At 37.1% G+C, this 9,761-nt stretch overlaps 1 protein-coding gene across 3 annotated transcripts; it reads right to left on the minus strand.

Moving 5' to 3' along the window:
• Positions 1-4,219: 4,219 nt before the first annotated feature.
• On the minus strand, positions 4,220-8,867 carry LOC107742298 (RNA-binding protein 4.1-like). Of its 3 annotated transcripts, none has more exons than XM_016555214.1 (4): positions 8,589-8,866; positions 7,155-7,595; positions 5,256-6,119; positions 4,220-4,295 (listed from the first exon to the last, which is right to left on the minus strand). In XM_016555214.1, exons 2-3 carry the CDS (start codon positions 7,564-7,566, stop codon positions 5,278-5,280), a joined length of 1,254 nt encoding a protein of 417 aa, XP_016410700.1. In that variant the 5' UTR covers positions 7,567-7,595; positions 8,589-8,866; the 3' UTR covers positions 4,220-4,295; positions 5,256-5,277. The 3 variants fall into 3 exon arrangements, with proteins under 3 accessions (XP_016410700.1, XP_016410701.1, XP_016410702.1); XM_016555215.1 differs by lacking the exon at positions 4,220-4,295 and adding an exon at positions 5,079-5,099 and having other exon boundaries at positions 8,589-8,867; XM_016555216.1 differs by lacking the exon at positions 4,220-4,295 and having other exon boundaries at positions 5,255-6,119; positions 8,589-8,867.
• Positions 8,868-9,761: the final 894 nt, after the last annotated feature.

Below are 9,761 nucleotides of genomic sequence, written 5' to 3' on the forward strand. Positions count from 1 at the left end.
ATACTGTACGTTATTGTTTCTCCTCTATGCCCCGCCTTTCTGAAACGCGTCGATTTTTACAAAGCTCATCGGTCTGAAAAGCGAGGTGTGCTCTGATTGGCCAGCTATCCAGTGCGTTGTGATTGGCCGAATTCCTCAAGCGTGTGACGGAAATATTTCGTCCCTTACCATATTGTGAGGCTTGCGGCAACCACATGTGACGACCCCGGGCTGGACTCCGCTTCGTCCACGGTGAAAGCCGATCCGGCGATCCACAGCGTGAAGTTGATGTATTTCCTCAGCGACCAGCACAGATCAGCTCCAGGTATGACGAAGCGGATATCGTCCTCTTTGGAAGGCCAAACAAAGTAGTTTCACTTTCACAATGAAACACACAGCGCCTTCACAACATGGCGGCGGCAACAATACTACAGCGAGAATAAAAGTTACGCCTTCTTTCTTTGCGTGAACATTTGGGCGGCGTTATGCAAATCTTCCCACATCGTGATGTAGATATGTGGGGGCGTGTTCGAACGAGCCGTTTTAGGTAGGCGTGGCTGACTCTTAACTTTTATAAAGAATATCTCTTTGGATTTGAGATTTTAGTCTTTGCAACTTTACAGATCTTCTTTATGCACCAAGAGCTTGTAACACTTCAAAGAGAAAGCAAAAATTGAAATCGCATCATATGACCCCTTTAAAGAAAATAAGTCTCCTGGAAGCGACGGTTTGACAGGGGAGTTTGTAATGTTCTTGTACCCTTTTTACTTGCTGTTTTTAAAGAATCGGTTGATTTTGGAGAACTTCCTGCATCACTAAAACAAGGAGTAATTACACTTATCAAAACCTAACAAAGATAAATTATATTTAGAAAATTGGAGACCAATTAGTTTGTTAAACAATGACACCAAAATTTATTCACATATATTTGCCAAAAGACTTTAAAAATGTTTAAATATGATAATTGATGAAGAACAATCAGGTTTTCTGAAAGGATGCTATAGTGGAAATAATTTTTAGATTAATTCTTGATCTAAATGGCTACAGATATTTTATTTCAGATGATAGTTTAATATTATTTATCGACTTTTATAAAGCGTTTTGATACTATTGAACATTCTTTTATGTTCAAAGTTATAGATTTTTTTGGCTTTGGTACGTTTTTCAAAAAGCAATTCAAACTCTTTATAATGGTTGTAATAGCTCAGTCCAATTATCTCATGGTACTTGTCCGAGATTTAATATGGGCCGCGGGATAAAGCAAGGGTGCCCTATATCGCCTCTTCTTTTTATTAGTTGTACAAGTGATTGCCGCTCATATAAAAAAAGCTAGTTTTCATGGAATCTCAGTGTTTGACAAAGAGAGTAAACTCAGATGACACCACAATTTTTGTTAAAAACTGTGAAGAAGTGGAGAGTGTTATAAATTGTATAGATGAATTTTCTGAGCTCTGTATCAATCTCAATGGAAGTTCCAAAGAATGTTGTTAAGGATTTGGATAAGATTCTCTATGATTTCATTTTGAAAAAAAAAAAGCTCACTACTTACGAAAATATATTTTAAATAATAGTAAAGAATTTGGGGGCCTTGAAGTGTTAAATTTTACAGACCTCAATGAGGTATTTAAGATAAAATGGATAATCGAGTACATTAAAACTAAAGACACTGTGTGGCATATATTGCCCAATTTTATATTTAATTCTTTAGGTGGTATTCATTTTCTTTTAAAGGGGTCATATGATGCTTTTTTAAAGATCATTATTTTGTGTATTTGGTGTAACAGAATATGTTGACATGCTTTAATGTTCAAAAAACACATTATTTTTCAAATACTGTACATTATTGTAGGTCCTCTATGCCCCGCCTCTCTCAAACGCTTCGTTTTCTACAAAGCCCCCTCCTTGATAAAGAATATCTCTTTGGTTTTGAGACTTTAGTCTTTGCAACTTCAGGGATCTTATCTATGCACAATCAGCTTGTAACACTCCAAAGAGAAAGGAAAACTTGAAATCGCATCATATGACCCCTTTTTTCTGTTGATAAAATCCCAATTAAATTGGAGAGTTTTCATAAGCAGGCACTGCTGGCTTGGCAATTAGTCTATAAGCACAATTTCACACCACATCGGTATTCCCTGTGGAATAATAGAGATATCTTGTATTAAAAAAAAATCTATCTTTGATCAGTCATGGTATGACAATGGAATATTTACCGTTAGTCAGTTGCTTAATGAACATGGTTAGCTTTTGTTATATTCAGAATTCATTAAAAAATTTAAAATTTAAAATTACGTAATTCTGCACATTCCATTAATGCTGACCAACAACCATTGACTTGTGATATGATATTTATTGGTGATATTAATATTGTTAAAGATAAATGCAGTAATAGATATTTTAGAAATGTGATGTGCCATGCTCAACAGTCTTTTGGCTATCTAAATATGAAAACATTGAGTAGAAGAAAGTATGGTCAATAACAAATAAGTTTTTCATAATAACGTAAAAGAGGTATCTTTTAAAATATTACACAGAATTTACCCTGTTAAAGAATTATTTGAACAGTTCTGGATATGGAAAACTCTTGTGATTTTTGTGGTGTTGTTAAAGAATCTGTAACTCTTTTCTTTCATACTCAAGATTATTTTGGGTAGATGTTGATGTTTGGAACATTGTTACAAATAGAAATGTATGATGTCATATTTGTTTTTGTACAAGATAATTATTTTACTTGGAAAATATCATATTCATGTAAAGAAATGGGCTAAAGCTAAGACAAATTGTGAACATTTTATAAAGGAAATGAAACAATATGGTACTACTTTGCACAATATTAGAAACAGAAAAGCTAAAAAGACACTATGAAGCATTATGTCACTTTAATTTGGTTTATTAAATGTTTTAATTTTTTATCCCTGGCATATAATTTTTTTTCTCTTCTATGTAAATGCACTTTTTTTCTGTATACCCTTTTTCATTTTTTCCCCATAACTGTTGTGAGATGTATATGTTGTTTGTACTAAAATATGTACATAGTTGCATAAAAAGACAACATGTTTTAAGACACATTTTTATCTGAACAGTATAGTTTTAAAATACTCTCTTTAGTTTGTATAAATGTAATAAATTGTAATAATCTTCTATGACTGTTGATATTCAAATCAGTAAACTGCATGTAAATATCCTTTATATTTACAATAAGTAGAAGAATCATAAATTTGAGAATCTAACAGATATTTTTTACACATATTCACACATAGAATAATATTTCATATTTAACTTACAAGCTAAATTACCATCACTTTTCACAAAACACCTAAAGTTATTGAATGGCTGGTTAAATAACACCATCTTGAATACAGCATGACTAATCTGAGATCATATATAATACATTTAACTTGAAGAGGTCAAATAGATCAAATTCTATTTGAATAGTACACAAGCATTTGTAGCCTGTGCTTGGTCCATTTTATCGGTAAACCTCTTTATCTTTATGGTAGGGGCAGAGGCTTTGAATAAAAAAGCAGTGCAAGGAGAAATCTAAAGCAGATGAATTGGACACCGTCTCTTTGAAAGTTATCTGTAATAGTGTGTGTGCCCATGTGTGTGGAAGAAATAATTATTTTTATAAATTATTTTCATTATCATAATTATATTTTAAAATATTGCATACACAAGGATAAATCGATTCAGCATTGTATAAAACTGAAAAAATGTTGAAGAGGAGTAAGAGGAAACGGTTAGCATTAAGTCAGGAGTGCTGAATCACAGGAAACGGGGTAAACAGATGGTTAGAAAAGGTTAGGAAAATCAAGTGAAATATTGTGCATGTATGCTGCCAAGAGCTCTCCCTGCCATAGTGAGTGAACTAAAAGACAGAAAATGTTATTGTGCAAAAAAAAAAAAGAAATCTCCACCATTTTCCATAAAGTGTTCCTGTGGCTCAATGGTAGAGCATTGCGTTAGCAGCACAAAAGGTCATGGGTTCAATTCCCAGAGAATACACATACTGGTAAAATAAAAAGAAAGTATAGCCTGAATACACTGTAAGTCGCTTTGGCGTCTGCTAAATGCATAAATGTAAATGTAAATTTACACAGAAAAAGAGGAGATTTTGTTTTAATTTTTATTAACGAGAAGAAAATATTCACACATATTTGTATTGACAATCAAATAAAAAAAACAGCTACATCAAGTTTGTTAAGACGACAAAAGGAGTTTAGTGCCAGGAAGTGGGCCATCTGTACTGTCCTTGACCCAGGCAAAACAGGATGCATCACAACCTCTAAAATGATCCATGAGCAACCAAGAAACACCTGCAAAAAGAAAAGATTATCATAAAAGTCAGTCATTCAGTTATCTATTCTGTGGATCTTCCATGTGCCCAAAACCGACAACATGAGTTGTGATAAGACACTTTTTTTTAGGTAACAGGAAGTCATAATGTGCTTCAATTTGACAAATCTGGCTAAAAATAACAATGTCAATCTTTGTCTGCTTGTATTTATGAATATATTGGATGTGTAACCAAAATATCCATGAGATTATAATGAGGATATGTTAAAGGGGTCATATGATGCAATTTAAATGTTTCCTTTCTCTTTGGAGTGTTACAAGCTCTTGGTGCATAAAGAAGATCTGAATGCCTCGTTTTCCTGTTTTTGAATCATCGCTCCGGCCTGACAGGGCATCATTACAATATGGTGAGGGGCGTAACATTTCCGTCTCACGCTTGAGGTATTCGGCCAATCACAACGCACTGGATAGCTGGTCAATCACAGCACACTTTGTAAAGCTTTGTAAAAATCGATGCGTTTCAGAAAGGCGGGGCATAGAGGAGAAACAATAATGTACAGTATGTGGAAAATAATGTGTTTTTTTAACCTTAAACCGCATAAACATTTCATTACACCAAATACACAAAATAATGTTCTTTTTAGCAACATCATATGACCCCTTTAAGCAGGACCTTGCAAAATTTGCAGATCATCAATGACAGTAAATCAAACATTGTTAACAATACTTGACTGCCGTATGAAAGACAGAACTTTAAAGACATGAAAATTCTGTTATCATTTACTCACCCTCATGTTGTTCCAAACCTGCATGACCTTTTTTCCCTATAGACCACAAAAGAAGTTGAGGTTGAGCAAATGATGCCAGAATTTTCAGTTATTGGAGAGGAACAAATATCCCTTTAACAAAAATCCCCCTAAAACTGCTTTCCGTTTGATCAAACTTAGCTCTAACTTTTTGTAATCCTAAAAATATCTCACCTGAGTGCGCACAGGTATTAGGCTAGTAAGCATAGCGAGTAGCGGCATATGGATCCCGCGGTATGTCATACGCAGAGCTCCTGGGAAGCGAAGAGACAGGAGAGAGGCGCGACCGCTCGTACGCGTATCCCTCCGCCTCTAGGGGAGCTCGCCGGATCGGGCTCCGCTCGCGGACATAGTATGAAGAGGTGGGAGCCGGAGGAGGGGGAAGGGGATGGCGCTCATATGGGTCATGGTTAGAGGAGGACAGGCGCTCTCTCACGATCGCTGAGGAGGATGGGGGAGGAGGGACAGGAGGTGGAACCGCGCGTCTATCTTCGAAATAACTTGCTCCGTACGGACGTGCCCGATATTTCTCGTAGAAGTCCACCACCCCGTACGGATCTCTTTCCTCATAGGGCGGTCGGCGTATTGGGTACGCAGGCATCGCACCGCCATAGGCCACGCCACTGCTCCCATACGCAGCCTCACTGCCGTACGCGGGGGCCATGCTATTATCCGCACCAATGCTGTAGCCCGCTGGCATACCGTAACTCATTGCGCTCTCAAAACCCGCGCCCCTTCCATACCCTGGGACGCCGTACCCTGCTCCCCTGGAGAAGCCATGTGAAAAGTTGCCACCGAAGGCCGGCTCGCCACTGTAGCCACGATGAAACCCCCGGCCACCACGTTCGCCACCCGCACCGAACCTGAGGGGCCCATATCCTGCCGAGCCTGGGCCCTCTCTGTAGGAGCCGTTCTGGTCATTTGGGCATTCTTTGGACCAGTGGCCTTCCTGCCCGCACCGATAACAACCCGTTCTCTCTCCCATTCCCGGCGCGGTACGCAGGCGGCTAGTCGAAAGCTTCACGCTCATCAGTTTGCCTTAAGGAAAAGAAAGAATTTGCCATGATATTTCTATTTAACTTTTTAGCATGCACACGGATCAAACGTTCAGTAGGTCAAAGCAGCCATAAACTTAGATTTCACGCTACGTTTCAACACATTTATCGACAAAAACACGGCCAGAATTTTTCAAGTGAAAATCGCCACTATTAGAGTTCAATTATAATTGAATGTCAACGTTAAACACTGTTCGCAACCCACTTACTTCTGTAATCTGACGCATTTCAGAGCAAAACAGGATTTTAAAAAAACGTTATGGCTGATAATTGATAAAAGGCAGTCATTATACTTTCTACTAAATTTCTTAGAAACACTAATAAAACACTAACAACTAAAATAATTTTTGTACACTGATTGCATTTAAGATCATAACTTTATAATGTAAAGTTTGAAAGAAAGATGGATAAATATAATAAGTATGTGGATTGAATAAGCAAAATGAAGTCATCCTAATAATAGATCTCAAAGAGTTGCCAATAGTCTTTGAATAATTACTATGCTACTATAAAACAGTGTTTGTATTTTGTACAGCATATTTATGTTGCATTTAAGTAACAAATAAAGGTTGTTGTACGGTTTTTTTTCAAGAAATGAATTTAATATTTTTAACGCACAGCACCTTATGCCGACATTCACAAAAAAGATCAATAACTAATATGGTGCTAATATTTTGTGCATAAAATATGTTGTTCAAGCAAATAGGGTCAGTTTTTATTTTAATGTTGACTTGAAGTGCATCTTTAACATTACACAAATTTCTGCTCATGAAAAGTCTCACTTTGATGAACGATTTCGAACGATTTCCCTTGCTTTTTAGGATGAAAATAATTTCAATGAAGAACTGATCAGCTCAGTTGACATCCTCTATTGACCTCCATATAATAAACTAACAGTAGAAATCGAATTTTCCTCCACTTATCACTTACCAATTTTTCTACTTACCAACCTGTAACGAGGCTCACTTTTGGAACAAACATAAGATAAAATTGAGCTAAAAGGACCATACTTGTTCACCTTGAAATGCTGTGTTGTCCAAGCCACTGATGGCCTCCATAGCATCTTCCACTCGCTCCATGTGAACAAATGCATAGTCTTTCACTATGTCACACTCCACCACAGGACCATACTCCTCAAACTTGGCCCTGAGTTCTTGGTTGGTGCAGCTACTGCTGATGTTTCCGACGTGAAGTTTTGTAGAGGCCTTGGGCTTCCCTTTGCTCATCTCCACATTCATGGGCAAACCGTTCAGCATGTAATGGTGAAGATTTCGAATGGCTTCATCTGCCTCTGCTTTGTCATCCATGTGCACAAAGCCAAAGTTTTTCACAATGTCACACTCAGATATTTTGCCATACTGAGAGAAGAGGGAACGGATCTCCTCAGCCGTAGTGTTCGGCGAAAGGTTCCCAACAAAGATTTTTACCATTTTAGTAATGTAAAGTCAACGTTCAGGCCCTGTTGCGAGAAAAAAAACAACATAATATTTTATTATTATTTATTATAATATTTATATATTTATTACGACACTGCAGGATGTGTCTTAAAAGACAGGTAAGCTACATGTAATTCTATGATGCCAGAACAAAGGCAGACTTAAAATGATACAATACATATACAAAATATACTCCTGCTTATATTAGACAATAAAACATATGAAATACATATGAAGGAAAACGTTATAAACGTGCGCATTCTTATCGCAAAACAGGACAACAGTAATGTCTAATTGTTAAACAAGTCTTTTGAATCGAACCTTTAAATGAATCGAAATTTAAAATGGTCTGAGAGTCTCTCGAATCAACAATTCAATGACTCGTCGAACAGATCGTATCTTTTGGACATTTTTTGGGGCAAAAAGTAACAAGATAAGCCAAAAATAACACTAACTGAATGCCTCTGCGTCCCAATGTGCATACTATCCATCCTAAATTCTATATTTAGGGCAGATAGTATGCACATCGGGACGCAGGGATTGGATATCAGTTACAAAAAAAAAAAAAACCTTTTTTCAAATATTTTAGAGCATGTACAATCATGCCACATCGGAATGTCAGCGAAACGGAATTGTTCGAAAGAATCGACTCGCGAAACAAGGCGGGCTTCCCATCACTAGAGGACAATGGACAAAAAAGCTACACTTGCTATGCATTGATTTATGACCCGCGCGAGCCAGCAACACCTCAACATCTGAAATATCGATACAACAAGATAAGCGTCGTATCAATAAGTAAAGAATCCAAAGCATTCGTACTGCATATATTATAATAATCAAGTTAGCTTACAGTCCATCTAGCCCTGCAACAGCTAGCTAACCGGGAATACGGGCAGAAACACTGTGGGGAACGAATGAAACACCACAAAATATAGGAAATGTAAGATTAGAGATTAGCTGTTCAGTCAAGAGAACACTTGGCTATTTTGATCCAGAATAAAGGATGTTTTTCATACCTTTTCACGATGCTTGCAGGAGCCGGCGCGAGATGAAATGGCGTCCCTCTTGCGTCGCATACGGCGAGGCTGGCTGGAGAATAGCGTTGCATGGTGTTAACACTGTCCATCCCCTTTTCTTTTCTCCACTCTCAAAGTCCGCTGTAATTGCTTTCAACTGGAGTTTTCGGAGATTTCAAAGCACCACATGGCCAGATAGATCGTGTAATGTTACGTAATAAAGCCTTAAAGTACCAAAAACAACTCAGAAGATCCATTTAATTGAATGATAATCATGTATAAAGAGAGGATTCTATTATTAAAGACAGACAGATATTTGTGTCACCAAAATACTGGTTTATTACAAAAGATAATTGATAAAACACTCCCGACTTCTGTAGGAAATATACAAACTACAGAAAATCAAATTTATAAACATTTTCACAGAGCTTCCCAAGGCACCCATAAAGAAGAATCGCCGGTAAACGCTAGCGGTCTCAAAAGGTGAATAAAGCCCTGAGTGGGAGTTGGTCAGCACATCTAATGCAAATTTCCAATTCACTCACATGTACAGTCCACCTTTCCATCTAGGTGAATCTTCTTACGATGTAAAGATCTCCTGCCATAAACAGTCATTGGGGTGTACAGAACAGAAAACAGTGTGCATCCCACTGAAAGCTGCCCAACTATTTAGGTTGTATATCAAATCATATTTAAAGGACTAGCACATCGGTTAGAGGGGGTAAACAATCAAAACAAGCTCAAAATTCTTATCCAAGCTTCCAAATCGCAAAAACTCACAGACACTGGTAAGAGAAACAAGTTGACCATCCTGTTGAACGCACCAATTAGATACAACACAATTCAACAAGCAAGCACAATTCAAATCTGAAGAGTTTGTATATACCAATCACCTGTAGCAAATAATAAAAAGAATGTTGGAATGTTGAATTTTAGAGTTTGTTTTCCCATAAAGCTTTTTGCAGCCACAGGATTAATTACAGATTGCCACTCCTCCCTAAAAACAAAACTGGCATTATCGCCAGAAGAAACATAACCAGATTGTCCTCACAGAACTTAAATCAAAGAAATTAAGTGGCAAGCCAACCCGACAGGCTCCAGAAAAGTCTTGGAGCATAAAAAAAAAAAAAAAAAAAAAAAAAAGAAAAATAGATTTTATGTTTTTAATAATTT

The sequence above is a fragment of the Sinocyclocheilus rhinocerous genome, unplaced genomic scaffold (genome assembly GCF_001515625.1).
Source record: "Sinocyclocheilus rhinocerous isolate Xijiao unplaced genomic scaffold, SAMN03320098_v1.1 scaffold75, whole genome shotgun sequence".
In the NCBI taxonomy this organism is placed as follows: Eukaryota; Metazoa; Chordata; class Actinopteri; order Cypriniformes; family Cyprinidae; genus Sinocyclocheilus; species Sinocyclocheilus rhinocerous.

Bases quoted from the DNA above. Each gene is read 5' to 3' on its own strand.
- LOC107742298 (XM_016555214.1), bottom strand. From the start codon at position 7,566: ATGGTAAAAATCTTTGTTGGGAACCTTTCGCCGAACACTACGGCTGAG. The intron at 6,120-7,154 runs GTGAACAAGTAT...CTTTTCCTTAAG, and splicing joins GGACAACACAGCATTTCAAG to GCAAACTGATGAGCGTGAAG.